Source organism: Eurosta solidaginis, chromosome 2 (assembly GCF_040869045.1).
Source record: "Eurosta solidaginis isolate ZX-2024a chromosome 2, ASM4086904v1, whole genome shotgun sequence".
Classification (NCBI taxonomy): domain Eukaryota; kingdom Metazoa; phylum Arthropoda; class Insecta; order Diptera; family Tephritidae; genus Eurosta; species Eurosta solidaginis.
This window is the reverse complement of record NC_090320.1, coordinates 200,274,176-200,298,588: the sequence shown is the minus strand read 5'-3', so window position 1 is coordinate 200,298,588 and position 24,413 is coordinate 200,274,176. Positions and strand designations below refer to the sequence as shown.

The 24,413-nt window shown below is 35.8% G+C and overlaps 1 protein-coding gene across 7 annotated transcripts in view; it reads right to left on the bottom strand.

The window, feature by feature from the left end:
• Positions 1 to 24,413, bottom strand: part of sky (GTPase-activating protein skywalker) — a 424,014-nt gene that overhangs the window by 213,388 nt on the left and 186,213 nt on the right. For 5 of the 7 annotated variants that reach the window (XM_067766885.1, XM_067766884.1, XM_067766890.1 and 2 more), the window contains one exon: positions 14,379 to 14,926. The exons of 1 other annotated variant lie outside the window; for it this stretch is intronic. In XM_067766885.1, the coding sequence (XP_067622986.1) occupies positions 14,379 to 14,526 (148 nt within the window). In that variant the 5' untranslated portion in view covers positions 14,527 to 14,926. The remainder of the gene's footprint in view (positions 1 to 14,378; positions 14,927 to 24,413) is intronic. One more of the 7 variants, XM_067766886.1, reaches the window with a different exon arrangement.

The window sequence follows — 24,413 nt, the reverse complement described above, 5'->3', positions numbered from 1 at the left end:
TTGGAAGGTTTAAGTCTCTTATGAGATCCAACAATAAACTGAGAATCAGTTTTGTTGCCCACAAAGTTATATATCCTTACGGGATCCAAAGGTACAAAAAACCGGGTTGGATCCCAAAGTTCAAGACTTAAATCTTGACCGAATAAGTTTGCAAAAATCAGTCATTTGTTTGAGCCTAAATATAAAACTTGTTTGTATGACCGACACAAATTTGGTTTCAAATATTCGTAACACCAGTTTTTCTTTAAAAAAAAGTGCTCAGAATTGGGTTTAGATTTGAAGCTAGAGAGGTCTACACATGCAGTTAAAAAAAATCTAGAGGCCGGTGGCCACCTTTCGATCCGACGCACAGTGGCGCCTTTTGAGTTTTTTCTTTGCAAAAATCATAACTTTTGAACCAATGAAATTATTTAAAAATTTAAAATGAAAATGAAAGCTAATTATTTGAAGTTTTATTGTGTGAAAGCTCAGTATGTCACAGATACAGGGTGCTTCAAAAAAATTCGTCAAACTCGAAAATTTTTAGAAAAATGCAAAAACAAAATGTTTTCAGTAAAAAATAAAAAAGAAAATAAAATGAGATTTTTCTTATAATGACGTATTTAAGCATTAAATAAGATAAACTAATGATTTTGATAAGATAGCGTGGCACTGCCTACTTATGATAAAAAGTTGTATCTAAGTAGTCACGTAATCAATCACTACCAAAATCGATAGACGTATTGTTTCTTTTAAATGGTAATAGTCTTATAAAACTCAAATGTTGGTTTTTGGTGCCACAATAACAAGGTGCTTCAAAATTCATCGTAAAATTTTACATGTTTTTTTTTTTTTAATTTACAAGCCAAATATGTATTTTATTAAAACCAAAAGTTATTGAAAGTGGTTCAATGAAATTTTATTTGAGCTCAAGATTAAACAGCCAACGAATTTTGGAAAACGGGAGTGGCACTCCCCATTTATGCTAAAAAGTTTGATCTTAGTAACCACTTTACCAATTTGTACCAAAATCGATAGACGTATTGATTTCTATAAAAATGTAATACTCGTTTGAAGGCGAAATGCCTAAGCTTTAAAATAAATTTGATAAACTTTAGAGAAATGCAATAACGAAAAGTATATATTTATAAATTACGAAATTAATTAATTATTTTATTTGAAATAAAAAATTAACTTGTACATAGATATCTTATTTTTCAATAAAGTAACAAAATTGATTAGTAAATCTGTTTTTCATTGTTGTGATAAGAAATGAGAAACTTATTTTATCTTAACATAGTCATCGTCACTGGAACATATATCTAACAAAGCAACCATTTCTGAGCTATACGCATCTGTAATCTCTTTTTATGTTCTTACATACCTCATAGATGATATGACTGGATCAGAAGAGATACATCTATATCTTTTGTAGTCCTTGTTCTTAGATTCTTGAGCTTCTTCAGACAATTCTCCTAATGGTAAGCACTGGTACTCTATTAAATCTTTTCCATGTGCTAAAATTTTATGTACCGTTGGTGTAAGTTTCTTCTCTGGATACTTTTGATTCAGCAACTCTGTAGTTTTAGATGCATATTCTCCAAATTTGGGTCCATTAACTGGTTCGTGGTAGTTTAAAATATTTAAAATTACTCCCAAACTTTTCACAATATCACTATCAACTCCTGTTATGCGAGCAGTCACTTCATCGTTTTCAAAAAATCTTCTTGAGGAGTTACCATCATTTGTATTTCCGTATCCATACTTTGGACAGTCAACTCTAAGGCCAATCTCTTTATAGAATGCATCCTGAATTATTTTTTGTCTCCTGTTTTGTTTCTCCTCACATGTAGTATTGTCGTCCTTGTTGTGGTAGTGTATAAGCCAGCTTCAAAACAAGTTCCATACGTCTTATCCTAGCATGCAAAGGAGATATTCCATACTCATAATTTAGTTCGTCAGTTATTGAATCATCAAGATATTCAAAGTCCTTTTGGCTCTTCTTACAAATTGGACATTTCATTGTAGATGTCGTATTTGTTATTAAGTTCAAAACTTTTCCATCGACCATTGTTAGAAGAATATCATGCTTTATTGTAATAACATTCCCCTCTTCAATTTCAATTATTGTTGGTTCTAATTTGGCAATTTTATTTTTTATATCACTCACTGTAGCTTTTATGAGTTCCGAAGACTCCTTCTCATATTTAAATAATATCGGGCTGCACAATATAGCTGATGACGGACGTGGATTTTTCCAATATTCTGAAGCTTCATCTTTTAGTCGTAATGGAACAATAGAAGCCATAAACATATTGCTCTGTAATTGTTTCATCGTCTACATTTATTCTTTGTTTATATGCGCTTTGTCCTGATGATCCATCACAGCCCCACTTAGTTATCAAAGCTAGCTCCTTTGGCAGTGATTTCAACTTTTCTTCAGTAAAACTTTGAAGGAGTCGTGTAGACGTATGATCCATTAGGTTTTGTAGCTCAATTTCAGCTGATAATTCGGTTATTTTTGGACTTAGAGGAACTGCTTCTTTCTTGGCTTGAGTAATTTTTTTGTATCCAGGTAAAATATCGGCATTACGTTGCAATAATGACTTACGCAATATAATATATATTTTCTTCGTTAAACCGATATCTATAAACAGCGCCAAAGCTTCTTCGGAAGTGTATTTCCTAGGTAGCGCATTTGGTGGTGTGGGAAAGCTGTTTTTGATCCTCGTCAGTCGCACTGGACTTGCTACCGCAACTGCTTCTGTTATATGAGACTTCACGTTTCCTTCGTCTTTTTTATATTCAATAGCCAGTGCTTCTGAAAGATGAGTCGTGGCCATAGCTTTTGTGGTATCAGACAGCTTCCTTTTCCTTGTGTAGGTAGAACACTCTTCTATGGGTTTTGTTGGTCTCCCTCTAGTTGGATTGGTTGACGTGCTAGGCGTTTCTTCGTCCAAAAAAGTTTTGTCAGCTAGCCACTTTTCATGCTTACTTAGAAATTTTGAATTTTTACGACAGACGTCCTTCCATTTTCTTTCTATCATAATGTATTGTAAACCAATTTTTTCTTCCAGGTCTTCCTTTTCTTTAATGCTTGTTTCACTCGCTAATTCTCTCATAATAGCCTCAACGAATTCCCGTCTTGACTTTGTAGATTTAAACACCGCAAATAGTTTCGAGTTTTCTAGATACATATTAGAATTGGCTTCGAGTGTATCTGACTAAATATTAATCTGTGAACTATATTTAAAAATACTATTCACTTTATTTAAGTAAACAGAATACTTAGTTCCTTAATATCCAAAAGACGAATGATAATGTGCATTGTATGATGGATATCTTTATATACCTACTCAAATTATTAAAATGAATTTCAGGTATACAATTCGTAACTAAAAAAATTTATGTTGTTAACAAGTTCCAATAACAAAAACGACCTTACGGCCGTCCTGAATTGTAAATACCTGCCCAGGCGCGTACTTATGCCCAAGGTTGTTTAACTTTATTTGATGTAAAAAGTGAAGTTGCAGCTGGACGCAGGTAGACTTTATGAGTTTATGTAACTGAATATTTCACAAATAACTACTGTTAATTTGACGGAGCACATATTTTAACATTTTTTTATTTTTTCCATCAAAGTTTTAAAAGGGGCCTAAAAATAGGCATTTCGAAAACAGGTATATCCGCCAACTTTTACCAAACAAAAAAAACTATTTTTTTTTGTTTCAATCCTAAATTAAATTATCTTTAATAGCTATACAAGAAAACGACAACCGGCCGCCTTCTTTACTCACAAAACGATCTTAAATACAACGTAAAAGAAGACAAATTTCAAATTTTTCCCAATGTTGAAAATTGGTCAACTTTGAGCGGCTCTACCTGGTAAACTATAATTTTCTGTGAAAAAACAATTAAATATTCTTGATCCCAGGAACATTCTCTATTAGAAACATGGATAAGATTTAGCGAACGCTTTCATGATTTTTTTGATTTTTGCCATGCTTTAACGGCAGAGGCGCCACTGTGCGACGAGCAACGTATTCTAGTAGCTTGCTCTGCCTACTCAACTATCACATCTTTGTAAGAAAATATATCATAACAGCTCTTATATATAACAAAAGAAAGAATTTATGACTTGCAGCAAATTTTAATTTTCAAAATTTTCAGCTCCAAGTATAAACTCTGGGTTCGTTTAAGAGCCATACGTGTATTAAAGTTTATGTTTTTAGATTTCTGAAACTTTATTGGTTTTATTTTACAATTCTAAGATTTAAGACTTATTGTTCGAAAGAGTTTCAACTTCAAACTGAAAAACTTAAAAAAAAACATATGGAAATTGACAGTTTCCTATTTAGACAAAAAAGTTTCAAAAATTGCTTAAAGCGATGCATGATTTAAAATTCGGGCTCAAATTTTGTAGAAATAAAGAAATGAGAGACGACCGCTGTAGATATCTTAAGGATTAATTTCGGAGGTAAGCGTAAGGTGAGTGTGAATGCAAGCGTAATATTTGAAAGTGATATGCTGAATGAGGTAATGTAGAATGTAAGTTTAGGAAATGTGTAGGGGTTTTGTTTGAGAGTGGTGGGAGGAAAGGACACCGAGTCGAACCCGGGCAACGTGTCAACGATTTGTTGTCGAAGTATTACGGGTTTGTTATAGGTAACCCCCGTTTGTCGGATTGTTATCTTTGGGCTATTGGCGTGTTATGCATTTCTTTTCGACTTCTTTTCGTACTATCGTCGAGGTAAAGACGAATTATCATAGTTTTTTCCGAAGATTTGTCAATTACAAAAACGTAAAACTTGCGTCTAAAGAGTTCTTGTTTGAAAGATCACATCAAAAGTAGTCTAAAATACTAATTTTCAACAAAAAAAGCAGCATATTTTCGAATGCTACAAACAAGTTAAGTTCAATATGTCAGTTTCAGTAAGAATGCAGATACCCACATTCTGTTTTAGGGACGTAGTTATAAATTTGTTATCGAAAAGTTATCGATTTACTTTATTTAATAATTTGGGGAAAATTTAACCAACGTGACATCATAACGGACAAGGCGACAGCTGTTTCGATTATACCTTCTAAATATTTTCAAATCCTTTTCTCCCGGGAGTGGGGTTAGAGCCCGCACTCCTACGGTGGTTGAACTGTTACAAACGCATTCACCGATTTATTATCGACGAGTCACCATTGTGTTATCGGTTCGTTATCGGTATTTTGACCGGTTTGTTGTCAAGCCGTCAAAAGGTCATTAGTAATTAAACAGAATCCGATAATGTTCAGAAAACACCCCTAACTGCTGCATTTAAGCTCCAGACAAGGTTCTGAACGAAACCTTAACGAATCCAGAAAAAATGCTTATTATTAATTTTGATCTCGTCGGTTAAGCGGTGTTGCACAGGGGTCTATGTTAAGATTGCTCTATGGGGACTTAAAAATTAAAAGGAATTTTAGTTTTATTTTTAATACAAATAAAATACTTTTAAAAAATTTTTAGTTAAACGGTTTTATTGAAAACAATATTTACATTAACTAATAATAATACTAAAAGCTAGAAAATAATTAGGTAGGTCCTGGGTACCAGTCATCACACTCCTCATCATTCTGGGCGTTGATCAGACAATTAAATAAAAGCGTTGGGCGCGTGAAATTTCTATTCAGTCATAAGTAAGGCCACCTGAACCTTAATCAGGTTATGTATGCTACGCCTCACATTTTTAGAAATTTCACGCGCCCAACGCTTTTATTTAATTGTCTGATCAACGCCCTATATTGATGAGAAGTGTGATGACTGGTACCCAGGGCCTACCAAATTATTTTCTAGCTTTTAGTATTATTATTACTTCATGTAAGTATTGTTTTCAATAAAACCATTTAACTTAATTTCCATCAAGTGATGGATCACTACTTTCTCGATAAACTTCTTCTTCGCAATATAAAAGCAGAGATACTGCTATTTCCGTTTTAAAATCAATTTGAGACATAGGACGAGTTCCTTCTGATTTACTAACCAAGCAATGAATTTTCCATGCATTAACAGTTTTGAGCATTTTTTCACCACCACTAACACGATTTGCTCTGATAGCTCCAGTCCCTCTAAAACGTTTTTCGTTCAATGAACAAAACAAATGCTATGACGAAAAGAAATTATCAAAATAAATAGCAGGATGATCTGGATTTGTAACATTTTCCAGCAATGATAGCACGACAGATGCTCCTACACCTACTTCCTTGTCATATGGTACCATCCGAAATTAAATTCAATACGTTTGGTTTTCTTCCATTTGGGTGCATCGATATCTTTTTCTGCAGTATGCGTGATGTTTTTTCGAGAACAAGGTGGTCCGTCGTCAGGTATTTCAGATAAAATGGTGGCGGTGACCCAAAATCTTCCACATCTGATTCAACCTCGACTTCTACCTCTCCACATACATCCGTCATAGCTGGAACATTTGTTAGCAACTCATTATCATCAATAAGTTCTTCATCACTCACTGTATCAACATCTGCTGGTGGAATGTAAACAACAGAAGTTATTTTTTTCGAAACAACTTTATCAATTTTCCTTCGAAACCGATGTTTCTGCACCTTCATCCTCACTGATGTATTAGTAATAGGATTCAATTTGCTCAATTGTTAAAAAACGCTGACGATTCATTGTTTTCTAATAAATATATTAAAAAGCTAACCAAAATACCAGCAAAAAATAAAACTAAATACCCACAATATTTACCAAAAACGATGAAAAAGTTCTCCGAAGTGTCTTTCCTTAAATTTTCCTTTGCACAATAGGCTAATGTTATATCAAACTAATATAAACATCAATTTTCGCGCCAAATAAAATGTCATAAAAAGCTAAATGTCAAATGCATCGTTTTAGCCAGCGTTGCGTTTTCGCAACACCTACTTTTAACAGCTGATTTTAAATAGAAAACAAAGGCTGAATGGGCAGAAGTTTGACAAACATATAAATTTCAGGTTTTTTTTTATAAAAACTTGAAACTAAACTAGATTTTTATTTTTTTCTTTTTACTCAGCCAACAACATAAAAAAATCATTATTTTTAAGACATTTTTCAAACATGTGGTAAATGGATACAAGACCAAGGTAATACAAATTTAAACCATATCTGTAAAGACCAAAGTCCAAACTTTATTGTAAAGTCGAAAAACTAACAAACACTTTTTATTTCATAAGTTTTAAAGTCTCGAAGTTTCTGTTGCGAAAACGCAACAGCGGTAGAAAATGGGTTAAACATTGTGCAATGCCTCTTAACCTTTTCTTACTGTGGCATATGTGGTATCGCCAACAATAATATGTGTTTTTTTACATCTATATACATATGCACTTAAACTTTATATGAACTGCCAAGTACATAACTTTATCTACACTTCTGAAATTGCTGCGCAGAAAATTAGTACTCCTAAATTTCAATACACATTATACTGACATGCAACTGAAATGTGTGTCTATATTTTACCTCTACAAATGTTGATTGTGTCCACTATTCACCGCAACCGATTCAGCTATAGGTTATACACTATGGCCAACAGAGGTGTGTGTCTCCGCTATTCGGTACAACCCCGTTCTGTAGCTAGTTATTATCCACTGCCGCTAGATGGGTCTCCTAAACATTATCTAAGTGATGATAAGCGTTTTTTACCCGCAAATGTAGATGTATATACATGTAAAAAACTCGGCTAATATTAACGATTTGGGGTATTAGAGAAATGAAAAAATTTAAATAAATTTTTAATTTTTTGAGTCTCCATAGAAAAACATGGACAAGATTTCACTCAGCTAGTTAGCAAAAAATCTTTAAGAAAAAATTACTTGAGATACATGTACTCTAGCAACCAATGTAAAATAGTAGGGGGACTCATGAAAGCATATAAACTTATAAGGTGTAAAATTATATCCATTTACACACGCTGTTATATGGACGCACCTAGTAATACCCTTGATAAACTTAATTGTTTATCAGCTGTATTATTGGCAAACAAAATTTTTTTGATTGTTATACAAATTAAAAAATGCCAAGATTAAGTGAAAAATCAAAACTAAAACGCCTTTACTTGGTGATGTTGGATATTTCTGATGAAAAGGTTGCATTCCTTTGAGTTTACCGCGTTTACACAATGAAATGTGCGCGTAAATTTATACAAATTGTGTAAATGATTTTTCATACAAAATTTGACAGCTCGTTTACGCACTAGATAAATTTATACGTTTACACACGTTATAAGGTATTTATACGGTTACATGAGTCCCCTAGTAAATAAAAATTATCTTAAGTTCTGATAGCTCACGCCCACTTGGATGTCAGCCATTTAGTGTAACATCTCAAGTGTAAGTAAATAAATATTCAAGAAAAGTTTCAAACATGATACGACTATTCAAAAAATTAAAATCGTTTACTCAATTTCTTATAACAACAAAATATCTGTGACGTACTACAGTCCATGTTTGTACAAAATCAACTTTATATATCCACTAGAGGGACTGACAAATGTTTGATCATGTGATACAGCAATACAATGCAAACTAATATAAAAATTATACAAAAATTGGTTAATAAATGAAAATAATCGTTGCTGCGATAATTTAGGATAAACAAAAATAAGCATAAAGTTAGATGAAAGTGTGATTTTTCTTTTTCTGATATCCAAGTGGCACTGGCGCCAAATTCAAAAGTTTTCTCGGTATACACGCAATCTAAATTTGTGCGCTGTTTATACTTAACTAATAAAAAAATTAATTATTTAACACATGTAAATTATAAATATTTATAAGCTACAACAGGGCAATAAATATTTCATTGAATCTATTTTTGCACGTATGTTCACATAAAAAAATGAAAAAATTATTGGTTCTACATCCAAACAACTTATTAGCACTTTCCGGTTCATAAAATGTCATTTCAGTAACACAAAGTTTTATTTAAAAAAAAAAACCATAAAAAAATCGTTTTCAAATGGATTAAGTATAAGGGATGCACCTTGTCATTTAGTGTATTTACACTGCCCTACATCCAAATAGGTTAAAAGATTTGCATAGCTTTAATAAAACAGCAAAGGTGACAAACCCAGCAGAGGTTCAAACACAAAAAAAGCAAAATTTTTGTGAGTAGTATGAATTGTGGACAAAATAGGAGCATAGAATTTTCGCTTAAGTGCGAATTAAACACGAATATGTGGGACACAAGCTTTGAGAGAGATGATGTTTTAAATTTTAGAAACACTCTGGAAAAATTTTGAACCTATTCAGATGAGCTACATTGTATATTTATTTAGTTTATGTTTTTCAAGTGAAATTATTTAACTACTGTAAAAGTGATGTTTTTTTATATGAGTACTCTTGATCGTTTTAAACATATTGGCCCTAATAAACAGGTAACCTTCACCACTGATACGAGTACCACATGACCACTATGACCACTTGATTTTGTTTTTATTGTTTGATCATAAAAATCATACATGTTTACAAACAAAGATCGCAAGATAGTAGCGACCATGAAAAACAACAATCTGAAGTACACAATATAGCTATTTGTACATATAGCAGCGAGCAGAAAAAAAGCATGGCCATCTTTTTCAAATTTGGTCAGTTTAGTTTTTTTTTCATTTTCGTTATTTTATGACTTAAACTTTTAGGAATTTCGTAACTGAAATTGTACCAGCCAATAACAAACACGTTTTGGTTTCCTCGACCTTTCTATTTGAAGTTCTCTGAATTTTTTTGCGTGTGCAGTTTTTTATCCCTCGATAACTATACACAAAAAAAAGGTTTCACACTTCGTATGGAGGATAATCTAAAATATTCTTCGGAAAAGCAAATGTCAGAAATCTATGCGAATTTTGAGAGATCTGTAACTTGTTCTTTCTTTCACTATACAAAACCTGGAGCTCAAAAAATTTAAGTTCGAAACTTTTGCAAAAAATTTGCGAACATTTAAATTTTTCGAAAACTTTTTTTTCGATTGGTTTGCACAGTGTTAGTTACAAAATTCATAGAAATTTCACAGCTATTTTTCTGTTAGCTACTGTACATACATACCTGTACTTAAGTCTGTAGTCCTTTAGGCTGTGTAAAAGAGCCACATATTGATTTTTGCCATGCTTTAACGGCAGAGGCGCCACTGTGCGACGAGCAACGTATTCTAGTAGCTTGCTCTGCCTACTCAACTATCACATCTTTGTAAGAAAATATATCATAACAGCTCTTATATATAACAAAAGAAAGAATTTATGACTTGCAGCAAATTTTAATTTTCAAAATTTTCAGCTCCAAGTATAAACTCTGGGTTCGTTTAAGAGCCATACGTGTATTAAAGTTTATGTTTTTAGATTTCTGAAACTTTATTGGTTTTATTTTACAATTCTAAGATTTAAGACTTATTGTTCGAAAGAGTTTCAACTTCAAACTGAAAAACTTAAAAAAAAACATATGGAAATTGACAGTTTCCTATTTAGACAAAAAAGTTTCAAAAATTGCTTAAAGCGATGCATGATTTAAAATTCGGGCTCAAATTTTGTAGAAATAAAGAAATGAGAGACGACCGCTGTAGATATCTTAAGGATTAATTTCGGTAAGTTTAGGAAATGTGTAGGGGTTTTGTTTGAGAGTGGTGGGAGGAAAGGACACCGAGTCGAACCCGGGCAACGTGTCAACGATTTGTTGTCGAAGTATTACGGGTTTGTTATAGGTAACCCCCGTTTGTCGGATTGTTATCTTTGGGCTATTGGCGTGTTATGCATTTCTTTTCGACTTCTTTTCGTACTATCGTCGAGGTAAAGACGAATTATCATAGTTTTTTCCGAAGATTTGTCAATTACAAAAACGTAAAACTTGCGTCTAAAGAGTTCTTGTTTGAAAGATCACATCAAAAGTAGTCTAAAATACTAATTTTCAACAAAAAAAGCAGCATATTTTCGAATGCTACAAACAAGTTAAGTTCAATATGTCAGTTTCAGTAAGAATGCAGATACCCACATTCTGTTTTAGGGACGTAGTTATAAATTTGTTATCGAAAAGTTATCGATTTACTTTATTTAATAATTTGGGGAAAATTTAACCAACGTGACATCATAACGGACAAGGCGACAGCTGTTTCGATTATACCTTCTAAATATTTTCAAATCCTTTTCTCCCGGGAGTGGGGTTAGAGCCCGCACTCCTACGGTGGTTGAACTGTTACAAACGCATTCACCGATTTATTATCGACGAGTCACCATTGTGTTATCGGTTCGTTATCGGTATTTTGACCGGTTTGTTGTCAAGCCGTCAAAAGGTCATTAGTAATTAAACAGAATCCGATAATGTTCAGAAAACACCCCTAACTGCTGCATTTAAGCTCCAGACAAGGTTCTGAACGAAACCTTAACGAATCCAGAAAAAATGCTTATTATTAATTTTGATCTCGTCGGTTAAGCGGTGTTGCTGTGGCTGTGTAAAAGAGCCACATATTTGTTAGCATAAATTAAGTTATTTACTATAAATCGACTGTCTATCTGTATCGATTACTAATCTACATATATTTTGAAGTAAACTTATTAGAAATATGGCGCAATCAATTTGTAGTTCATCAGTGTGAAATTGGAGCTCCTCCACTGAAAGAATAGTAAAAGGTTTACCTTCAAAAAATATCTGTTATAAAAGACGTTTTACAAACGGAATGCATTCAAGAGAAGGTCTTCGCCTAGAAACAAATAACAATAAGATCTTTCAGTAGTAGTCTTATGCAATTCTCGAATATTACACTGGGTATTCTTGCTTGCCATGCATCAGCGATTTAAACTTCTGGGATTACCTAATTGTATGCTCTGAACTTAGCCGGACTTTGATAGAACTTTTCTTAATCACTCAACGAAGGCTGTGGTTCATAAAACGGTCTATGGGATAAATCAATTCCTTGGGAGCAAATTATTTACCGTGGCTGCACTCCTCAACTTGGGCAAGACTACGGTTATCTTCGATGGGAAGCAATCTCTCTATGCGTTTTATATATTAGGCCCTATTTATAAACGCGATACATCGTCTTACTATAAAATGCGCCCAGCTAGAAATTAAATCAAGTCATAGTATAGCCGTGGAAGAGGAATGCAAAGGCGGTGTTCTATCTCAAATATGTACACTAATGTCGGATCGCGGATAGCAGCCCGTCTTTTCGGACCCTCAGCAGTTGTAAAATCGAGCCTGATTGATTAGTCAACGGTTGTGCAACGAGTCGACATAAAATTTATTTATTTCCAGGGGCATGGCTATAAAATACGGGAGAACGACGTGTACGATGAGTTAGCTGGGAGAACGACGTGTACGATGAGTTAGCTGGGTGTGGATGTGATTTTTATCTAGAAGGGGCGAAGGTGGTCTATGAAGTTGAATATCTCAGCAGTTGCTTATCGAAGCAGATATAATATATAAGGGTATGCGGAGTTTTTAAGAGTTTGCGGCCCTAATACAATTACGGCCTTCCGCTTTTTTTAATACAAATAGAAGAGATATGTTCAAATAATTTGCGGTAATCACCAAATATTATCGAGATCGAAGCAGTTTTGGAACATTGAACAGTGCGACCTTTCTCAACCCTCGCTCAAGAAAAGGTTTCATAAGTAATTATGACTTTGAGCCAGTTGATCTACCTTAATGATGGTTGGTGTATTTTTCATATAGGTCCTGGTGTAAGCACTGAGACACCATCAAGTTTTGTTGAAGGTTCATGGTTTTTGAAGCATGAGGGGATTGATCCCGGACCCTTTTCGGAATCACTTCGTGACAGTTTTGAAATCATTACGGAATCCTTATAAAATCACTTCGGGATAATTTCGGAATTATTTCCTAATCCATTTGGAATTATTTCGGGCTTATTTTTAGAACAAGTTCGGAATATTTTCTAGTTGATTTTGTTACTTTACTTGTCATTTTAAAACCATTTTGTCGCCAGCTTCGGATAATTATGGAATCCTTTTGGCATAATTTGAAAATCAACTCCAGTTTATTTCGGCATTGATTCGGGCTTATATTGGTATAATTTTCGAACCATTTCTATAAGGTTCCGGGATTGATTTAGGACCATTTCGGGACCACTTCCAATTATTTTCGAGATCATTGTCGGATCAATTCGCATTTATTTTCGACTGTTTCGGTAACATTTCGGTTTTCGGGGACAATTCGGGACGATTTCGCGATTGCATTAGGGATCATTTTGGTAGATTTTGGAACCATTTTGGGGTCATATGGAAATAGTATTCGGTATTATTATATTTGTAATCATTTTGGAATGATTTCGAGATCGTTTCTTCGCCATCTTCGGATCATTCCGGGATAAAAAATAAAAAATGTAAGGCGCCATTCCGATTTGCACCGTGCTCCTTTTAATTTTTCCTACAAATGGCAGAACGGGACCTACTGATTTTATGCCGACTCCGAACGGCATCTGCAAGAGGCTGATGAGTTTTCACTGAGAGCTTTCCATTGCAGAAAAACACTCGCGAGTGCTTGCCAAACACTGCCGAGGGGCGGCTCCGCTTAGAAGAATTTTCTTCCAATTGAAAATAACTTGTTTCTAACATTTTGTTGTTGCTTTGCCCAGGCGTGATCTTCGGCGTGGTAGGCGGAGCACGCTACCATCACACCACGGTGGCCGCGGTGAACATGTGAGAACTATCCACAAACCAATACAAAAACTTAAAATTTTCAATAAAAAAAATGCATGTTTTATTTTCTTTGTGCGCACATAACCGCGACTTAAGGCTAGTATATATTTATTTATTAGCCAAGACATTTGTTTATTATAACAACGATTCACATTGCAAATTTCACTTAGTTTATTCGACAGAAACGAATATTGAAATAAATATTTGAAATTAGAAATTTGAAAACTTTTGAATGGTGAAATGTTATTATTCAAATAAAAAATAATTGTGGCTATGTAAACACTTGACATAATTATTTTCAACATGAATCGAATTTTGACAATTTATTTTCCTTGCTAGTTGTTGTTGTGCACAGGCACTAACAGTTTACAATCATGTATAGTAGTATTTTAGATTTTTTTATTTTTGAAACAAACATGCCAAATATAAACTTATGTATAAGGCTTACAAATTTTGATGTAAACTAAAATAGAAATTAATGATGGTGAATTCATTGTGCTAAAAGAAATTTTTACTTATACTCTAATTGGAATTAAACATTTTTTACACTTTTCTTACGAAGTATATTTGCGAAAAACAAACAAAAACCCACTGAATGGGCAACAAAGTCTCAACAAATTAATTTGACATATTTCTTCAGCAAATCACACCTGCACGCGAATGACGCAGCTAAAACAGCATATTTTTCTGATATAATTAAAAATGTAAATTAAAAAGAGAATTATATTTAAATACACTTACCACTTGTCGACTTTTGTGTATAGAAATCCAAACTTTTTATTTCTGCAGTATCGACGTGCGGCGCAAAGCCCTCATACAAATCGCTCTCCTCCTCGATGCCGCTCAATTTGTCGGCCTGAGCGCACGATGTGTCACGATTATAGGGCATTTTTTTACCAAACTTTTCTTTTTGTTTAACTCCTTACTTTTTCAATAACCTACTCCAAAAATGCTTCCTTTTCTCTCTCTTTATATCTTTTCTTTGGTTTACGCTTTTCTATTGCCTTTCCTACTAATTTAATTTAATTTATAAATATAACTTTCTTAATTTGACTAGAAGTGCTTAGCGAAATTTGTGGTTTAAATATTTTACTTAATTTTAGCTTACTTTAAATTTTAACAATTTTCAATTGGTTACTAAAATTTTAATTTTTACTTGAAAAGTTTATGGAGATAAAAATACTCCGCGACGACGTGTGTTTAAGTGCAACATTATGATATTTTCAAATCTATGTCAAATCCTCAAAAAGCATAATCCAATAATGCCTCGTAAGAAAAATGGGGAAAACCTGAAAGAAAAAATAAAAGTAATGTTTTATTACTATTTTCGTATAAACATTAATAGTTTACTAATACAAGAATATAAAAAATCTATAGATGGTAACAAGTTTACACCAAGGGTAGTAGGGCTGTAGTTCTTCTGGCTCCGTATGGCCCCCAACAAAATCAATTTGGCTCCGCCTAGCTCCCGACAACAACAGAAAATAGTCACAGCACGCTTTGAAATTCAAATAAACTTTAATTTTGAATTGCGTTGTTGCCAACATGCCACACGATCATTTAAATTTCAAATGATTTTTAGTTTGAAATTGCAATAGTTCCTTTTACGATGCAAACGAATGAAAGAAAGTTGCAGTATAATTCAATTTATTTGTTGCCATTCCGGGAATGAAGTTGTTGTACTTTTTATTGATGATGTTGTCGCTTTGCGTCAGTCAAATACCTTGAACACCCTTGGTTTACACCAAGAAATATTTGAATAAAAAAGGTCTACTGTGCGAATATTCCCTGCAGCAGATTTCAGGGCTGCTCGCTCGACACCATAATCGAGTTCTCTAAGCACAGATCGACATTCAGGGGTATTCCTTAAACCTGGGTATTGGCACATTTTTTGTGGTGTTGACACCATGACACCAACGCCAAAGGCGGTGTGCCCTCAGTGAGTTAGCACTAAGCGAATTTTCGACGCTGCTTATAACTGAGTCAGAGGGGTAACATGTGTTAAGAGTTCAATAAATTTTGGTCTAAAAAAAGCAAGTGATATTGCTGTCTCTCAAAATTTGCATTGATGCTTACGATTTTCTTCGATGTAACAATTAAGCTATACGCCCCTCTTATGGAAGAAAATATAAAGCTCCCTTCGGGAAAAGTGGTCGATGCTTGATTAGAATTGAATGCGCTACAAAACTACTACTACGAAAAAAAAACCTCAGAGAAATCCAAAGATAAAATCGAAACTTTTGTAAAAAAAATTTCTCGATTTTTTCGGAAACGTTTTGGGCATTGATTTGCATAGTTTCATTTAAACAATATATAGATGTTTTTCCTAAAATTGACGAAAATAAAAAAAGAATTTAATTGACGAAATTTTATAAAAATTGCCAATGCTACTCGCTGCTGTATTTCGACGAGAAATCGTTTCCGATTTCTGTAAAGTCTTTAGGCGCAATGTTACGATTTCGGCAAAAAGTTAAAATAATTATTTAATGGGTTTGTATACTCTCTGAGTAGTAGTTCCGCTAACAAACCCCTTGAAATACATTGCAAAGCTGACAATTTTCCCGCAGCGGTTTTATTTAATTTAAAAAAATTTAAATATTTTTTCTGTCATTTCGCCAGCTTCATTTATCGTTTGCACTTTTCGTAGGGAGTTGCATTTATTTGAACAAGAAATAACAAAATCAAAAACAAATTAAATTCAAAGCTTTCAGGCAAAAGTTTTACAATCAAAAGTTTTCTATTTGGGAAAATGCACAAAATTTTCGGTGAAATAAACTTTCTGTGGATGTGAACACTGCATCGTTTTCGACATTTCTATCTCTAACTACAACAACAGCCAAACTGCCAAAATAAGAAGAAAATGATGCACTAAATTAAAACAATAAACAATATTGCAACTTTTACACGGAATTTTCCACAAACATAAAACAGTTAATGTGACGTAAATGGTTAAAGCAAACACGGGAGGAAGAAATGGCTGGTAGTAAACTTTGTTTCAAAATGTACAGAATTAGTTTAAAGCGCATTGCGAAATTTATTTTCCTTAAAATTATTTAATCAAAAATTAAAAAATTGTAGTTCAGGGAAGTTTTTGTTGTTGATGAAAATAATTCGCTTGCCTAGGAATTTAATTAATTTTTACATACAGTAACGACCACAAAAATAGCAGTGGCAATTTCTATAAAATTTCGTCGATCAAACTCATTTTTATTTCGATTATATTAAGTCGGTTGAATGTGTGTCCGCATATTCAATACAAATCTTGCAATCGATTTTTAAGTAAGTTCTCTTTGAGCTACAAACATGAAACTTCAGAAATAGGTTAGACACCGTGACGAAGGAACAAAAGGAAAAAATTTCCGTTAGGTGGCGCACGGATAGAAATAATTAGTAAGAATTTGGAAATTTGAAACCGGCTTTTAAGTAACTTCTCGATCAGCTAGAAACTTGAAATTTTAAACTGAATTCAGAGGCCGATGACAGTTTAAGAACAAGTAAGGAAGGTTAAGTTCGAGTGTAACCGAACATTACATACTCAGTTGAGAGCTATGATGACAACATAAGGGAAAATAACCATGTAGGAAAATGAACCGAGGGAAACCCTGGAATGTGTTTGTATGACATGTGTATCAAATGAAAGGCATTAAAGAGTATTTTATGAGGGAGCGGGCCATAGTTCTATAGGTTGACGCCATTTAGGGATATAGCCATAAAGGTGGATCAGGGTTGACTCAAGAACGTGTTTGTACGATATGGGTATCAAATTAAAGGTATTAATGAGGGTTTTAAAAGGGAGTGGTGGTTGTTGTATAGGTGGTCGCCGTTTCGAGATATCGCCATAAAGGTGGACTAGGGGTGACTCTAGAATGCGTTTGTACGATATGGGTATCAAATGAAAGGTGTTAATGAGCATTTTAAAAGGGAGTAATCCTTAGTTCCATAGGTGGACGCCGTTTCGAGATATCGCCATAAAGGTGGACCAGGGGTGACTCTAGACTTTGTTAGTACGATATGGGTACTAAATGAAGGTGTTAATGAGTATTTTTAAAAGGGAGTGGGCCTTCGTTCTATAGGTGTTCGCCTTTTCGAGATATCGCCATAAAGGTGGACCAGGGATGACTTTAGAAAATGTTTGTACGATATGGGTATCAAATGAAAGGTGTTAATGAGTATTTTAAAAGGGCGTGGGGCTTAGTTCGAGATATCGCCATAAAGGTGGACCAGGGTTGACTCTAGAATGTGTTTGTACGATATGGGTATCAAATTAAAGGTATTAATGAGGGTTTTAAAAGGGAGTGGTGGCTGTTGTATAGGTGGTCGCCTTTTCGAGATATCGCCATAAAGGTGGACCAGGGGTGACTCTAGAATGCGTTTGTACGATATGGGTATCAAATGAAAGGTGTTAATGAGTATTTTAAAATGGAGTAATCCTTAGTTCCATAGGTGGACGCCGTTTCGAGATATCGCCACAAAGATGGACCAGGGGTGACCCTAGAATTTGTTTGTACAATATGGGCATCAAACGAATGGTGTTAGTGAGTATTTTAAAAGGGAGTGGGCCTTAGTTCTATAGGTGGATGCCGTTTCGAAATATCGCCATAAAGGTGGACCAGGGGTGACTCTAGACTTTGTTAGTACGATATGGGTATCAAATGAAAGGTGTTAATGAGTATTTTTAAAAGGGAGTGGGCCTTCGTTCTATAGGTGTTCGCCTTTTCGAGATATCGCCATAAAGGTGGACCAGGGGTGACTTTAGAATATGTTTGTACGATATGGGTATCAAATTAAAGGTATTAATGATAGTTTTAAAAGGGAGTGGTGGTAGTTGTATATGTGAAGGCGTTTTCCAGATATCGACCAAAATGTGGACCAGGGTGACCCAGAACATCATCTGTTGGATACCGCTAATTTATTTATATATGTAATACCTGTCAAGATTTTAAGGGTTTTTTATTTCGCCCTGCAGAACTTTTTCATTTTCTTCTACTTAATATGGTAGATGTCACAACCATTTTATAAAGTTTTTTCTATATTTCGCGTCAATAAAACAATCCCATTACCTTACCATGTTTCATCCCTTTTTTCGTATTTGGTATAGAATTATGGCATTTTTTTCATTTTTCGTAATTTTCGATATCGAAAAAGTGGGCGTGGTCATAGTCGGATTTCGTTCATTTTTCATACCAAGATAAAGTGAGTTCAAGTAAGCACGTGAACTAAGTTCATTAAAGATATGTCGATTTTTGCTCAAGTTATCGTGTTAACGGCCGTGCGGAAGGACAGACGGACGACTGTGTATAAAAACTGGGCGTGGCATCAACCGATTTCGCCCATTTTCACAGAAAAGAGTTAACGTCATAAAATCTATGCCCCTACCAAATTTGAAAAGGATTGGTTAATTTTTGTTCGACTTATGGCGTTAAAAGTATCCTAGTCAAATTAAATGAAAAAGGGCGGAGCCACGCCCATTTTAAAATTTTCTTTTATTTTTGTATTTTGTTGCACCATATCATTACTGGAGTTGAATGTTGACATAATTTACTTATATACTGTAAAGATATTAAATTTTTTGTTAAAATTTTACTTAAAAAAATTTTTTTTTTTTTAAGTGGGCGTGGTCCTTCTCCGATTTTGCTAATTTTTATTAAGCGTACATATAGTAATAGGAGTAACGTTCCTGCCAAATTTCATCATGATATCTTCAACGACTGCCAAATTACAGCTTGCAAAAGTTTTAAATTACCTTCTTTTAAAAGTGGGCGGTGCCACGCCCATTGTCCAAAATTTTACTAATTTTCTATTTTGCGTCATAAGTTCAACTCATCTACCAAGTTTCGTCGCTTTATCTGTCTTTTGTAATGAATTATCGCACTTTTTCGGTTTTTCGAAATTTTCGATATCGAAAAAGTGGGCGTGGTTATAGTCCGATATCGTTCATTTTAAATAGCGATCTGAGATGAGTGCTCAGGAACCTACATACCAAATTTCATCAAGATACCTCAAAATTTACTCAAGTTATCGTGTTAACGGACGGACGGACGGACGGACATGGCTCAATCAAATTTTTTTTCGATCCTGATTATTTTGATAGAAGTCTATATCTATCTCGATTCCATTATATATATGTACAACCAACCGTTATCCAAACAAACTTAATATACTCTGTGAGCTCTGCTCAACTGAGTATAAAAATCCTACGGAACGGGAGAGTCTCTCGATTAATTTTTAAGAGACTTCCCATTGAGCTACAATCTGCATACGTAGTTGAGAAGTCGGTGACAATACATAAAACGGGAGAAAATTCCGATAGGTGGTGTACGGATCGAGATATTTAGAAATCTCGACCGAATTAGGAAAATTTTGCGGTTCAGTTGTAAATAGCTTCCATATGAGCTAGAGACCTGAAACCTTGAACAAAGCTTAGAGCCAAATGAAGATTAAATACTTAGCATTAAATATTCTACTTAATGCGCCTGAAATAGAGATACTTAGAGATATTTAGAAAATACTTACAGAACAGAGGGAAACTTCCAAACGATTTATAAATGAATTCTAGTTTGTGCTAGACTAGGAATTAAGGAACTTAACAAATTTTCGATTCGTTGCGCTGGAACTGAGATATCTACATTATTTTAATTGATGGTATATTTTGTATGAATTATGAATTTTATTAAGGCAGCAAAACTCTGCGCAGTGTTCGGTAGTCGAAAGTTTCTCCAAGATAACACTTCCATTAAATTCACAACAAGTATTGTATGCATTCTGAATTAATAAAAGTAAGTTTTTCAATAAATAACGCACTATTCCTTTCCACCTAGAACTAAAATAGAAAATAAAAAAAATGTAAGCACTTCCTTTATATAAATGGACAAAAATCACCGAAAAATGTGTCCTTATACAAAGACATATTCTTGCTGAACTTACATTGTAAAAATATTTATGAGAAATAAAAATATTGTGGCGAATATGAGTGACACTAAGTGATACTCACATCCCTAGTCTGATGCTAAGTAAATGAAGTCAAAACAACAATGAAGCAGACAGTCACTTGTATCTACATAAACGTATAAATTATTATGTCTACACATACATATGTACGTACACGCAGCAGAGAAGAGATGCACAAACACATGCAGATATCTGAGATGCTCCCAAAAGTATGCAATTGTAATTGTGGAAGTGTCGCTCACAAATACAAGCATATGAGAAGCTATATACGTGCATCTGTAGTTATAACTATATGGCGGTGACTTAAGTAAATTCTGGAAGCGCCTAGAAGATGCCACGAGGAAATCACAGAGTATAAAAGCACCAGCGGTAGAGGCGCTACGAGCAGTTTCAGCTAAGCACGCTATCTGTCGGGCAATAGTTTAGCTTCATTTAAGCTATCAGTCAGTTTGGTTATTAAGCCAACTAGTTGCAAAGTATAAGTGTTATTGTGAAGTACTTTAGTAAAGGCCATTTTTCCATTATTCAATATTGGAGTTATTTATTCAACAGTTTAGCGATACGAACGTTGGCAGAAAATTGCAAGTAAGGGGAATTGCAGCAAATTCGTTACAATATAAAGGTGGAGAGCGATTAACCTAATCTAATATCTAATATATATCTAATATATATTATAAATGGGAAAGTTTGGATGTTAAGATGTTTGGATGTTTGGATGTTTAGATGTTTGGATGTTTGGATGTTTGGATGTTTGTCCAGACGTTTGTCTTTGTGACTCAATAACGCAAGAACGGCTGGACCGATTTGGATGAAATTTTGCACACATATAGCCAATAGTCTAGAAGGATCTACTAGCTATATATTTTTCAAAAGGGGCGTGGTCCCCGCCCCCTAGGAACAGTTATAATTTAATTATTATATTTTTTCGTCTTTGTGACTGAATCACGCCAGAATGGCTACACGGATTTTGATGAAATTTGGGACACAGACAGTAGTCTACTAGCGAAATTTTTTTCGAACATGGAAAGAGGGGTGGGGGTCCCACGACCCTTCGAGAAATTATTTTTCATAATTTTTACACATTATAACTTTACGTATACTGGCCTTCACCAATATCACAGACTCAAGGGGTCAAATAAGTCGAGGGCTTACAAAGTAAGCAGTGACACCCTCCGCCCGCCCCCCTTTATCACCCCCTCTGGTGTAAAATCCATAAATTGTTATAACTCAATCTAAATTTTCTCCTAAATCAATAGTTTTTGGTATCTGGTACATACAGAACGAGATCTAGACAATTTTGGAGGAACGATCAGTGGTCCTCTCCTCTACTCCCGCCATCCGCCCTCCATCAATTGTTTTTATTAGCACGCTTTTATTAGCTTTACCTGTATGTTTCTATCTAACTTTTTATTCGCTCCAATGCGCCTGCTGCCTTATTAACATGGTTTTATAATTAGCTTCACCTTATTTGTAATCCCGTAAGGGTCATATCGAGACCCTTCCGGGATCATTTCTGGATGGTTTTCGGGATCGGTCCGGGATTACGCCGGGGTAATTTCGGGACTTTTTCGGGACTATTTCGGGATCATTTTGGGACCCTTCCGGGATCATTTCTGTATAGTTTACGGGATCCGTCCGGGATCCTGTCGGGGTTATTTTGGAACATTTTCGGGACTATTCCGGAATCATTTCGGGACTATTTCGCGATCATTTGGGGACCCTTCCGGCATCATTTCTGGATGGTTTTCGGGATCCGTGCGGGATCTCGTCGGGGTCATATGGGGACTTTTTCGGGATCATTTGAGGGCTCTTCCGGCATCATTTCTGGATGGTTTTCGGGATCCGTCCGGGATATCGTCGGGGTCATTTGGGGACTTTTTCGGGATCATTTGGGGGCTCTTCCGGCATCATTTCTGGATGGTTTTCGGGATCCGTCCGGGATCTCGTCGGGGTCATTTGGGGACTTTTTCGGGATCATTTTGGGGCTCATCCGGCATCATTTCTGGATGGTTTTCGGGATCCGTCCGGGATCCCGTCGGGGTCATTTCGGGACTTTTTCGCGACTAATACGGGATCATTTGGGAACCCTTTCGGCATCATTTCTGGATGGTTTTCGGGATCCGTCCGGGATCCCGTCGGGGTCATTTCGGGACTTTTTCGCGACTAATACGGGATCATTTGGGAACCCTTTCGGCATCATTTCTGGATGGTTTTCGGGATCCGTCCGGGATCCCATTAGGGTAATTTCGGGACTATTAGGGGATCATTTGGGAACCTTTCCGGCATCATTTCTGGATAATTTTCGGGATCCGTCCGGGATGCCGACGAGGTCATTTCGGGACTATTAGGGGATCATTTGAGGACCTTTCCGGCATCATTTCTGTATTGTTTTCGGAATCCTTTCGGGATCCCGTCAGGGTCATTTTGGGACTTTTTTGGGGCTAACACGGGATCATTTGGGGATCCTCTAGGGGTCGTTTCGTGACTTTTTCTGTTTTATTTCGGGATCATTTGGGGACCCTTCCGGCATAATTTCTTGATGGTTTGCCGGATCCATCAGGGTCATTTCGGGACCATTTTGGGATCATTTGGGGACCCTTCCGAGATCATTTCTGGATCCGTCCGGGATGCCGTAGGAGCCATTTCGGGATTTTTTGTTACTTTTCCGGAATAGTTTTTGGACCCTTCCGGGATCATTTCTGGATCTGTGCGGGATCCCATCTGGGTCATTTCCGGACTATTTCGGGATCATTTTGGGATCCTTCCGGAATCATTTCTGTATGGTTTTCGCGATCCGTCGTTGATTCCCTCGGAGCCATTTCGGAACCTTTTCTGGAGTATGTCGGGGTCATTTGGGGACTTTTTCGGGATCATTTGGGGCACTTCCGGCATCATTTCTGGATGGTTTTCGGGATCCGTGCGGGATCTCGTCGGGGTCATTTGGGGACTTTTTCGGGATCATTTGGGGGCTCTTCCGGCATCATTTCTGGATGGTTTTCGGGATCCGTCCGGGATATCGTCGTGGTCATTTGGGGACTTTTTCGGGATCATTTGGGGGCTCTTCCGGCATCATTTCTGGATGGTTTTCGGGATCCGTCCGGGATCCCATCAGGGTAATTTCGGGACTATTAGGGGATCATTTGTGGACCTTTCCGGCATCATTTCTGGATAATTTTCGGTATCCGTCCGGGATGCCGACGAGGTCATTTCGGGATCATTTGGGATACCTACCGACATCATTTCTGGATGGTTTTTGGGATTCGTCCGGGATCCCGTCGGGGTCATTTCGGGACTTTTTCTCGACTAATACGGGATCATTTGCGGACCCTTTCGGCATAATTTCTGGATAGTTGTCGGGATCCGTTCGGGATCCCGTCACGGTCATTTCGGGACTATTAGGGGATCATTTGAGGACCTTTCCGGCATCATTTCTGGATAGTTTTTGGAATCCGTTCGGGATCCCGTCAGGGTCATTTCGGGGCTTTTTCGGGATCATTTAAGGATGGCTTTCAGGATTCGTCCGGGAACCCGTCAGGGTAATTTCTGGACTTTTCCGAGACTATTTCGGGATCATTTTGGGACCTTCCCAAGATCATTTCTGGATGGATTTCGGGATTTGTCCGGGATGCCCTCAGGGTCATTTTGGGACTATTAGGTGAGCATTTGAGGACCGTTCCGGCATCACTTCTGGATGGTTTTCGGTATCCGTTCAGATTCCCGTCGGAATAATTGCCGGACTTTTTCGGGATCATTGGGGTCCCTTCCAAAATCATTTCTGGATGGTTTTTGGGATTCGTCCGGCATCCCGTCGGGGTCATTTCGGGACTT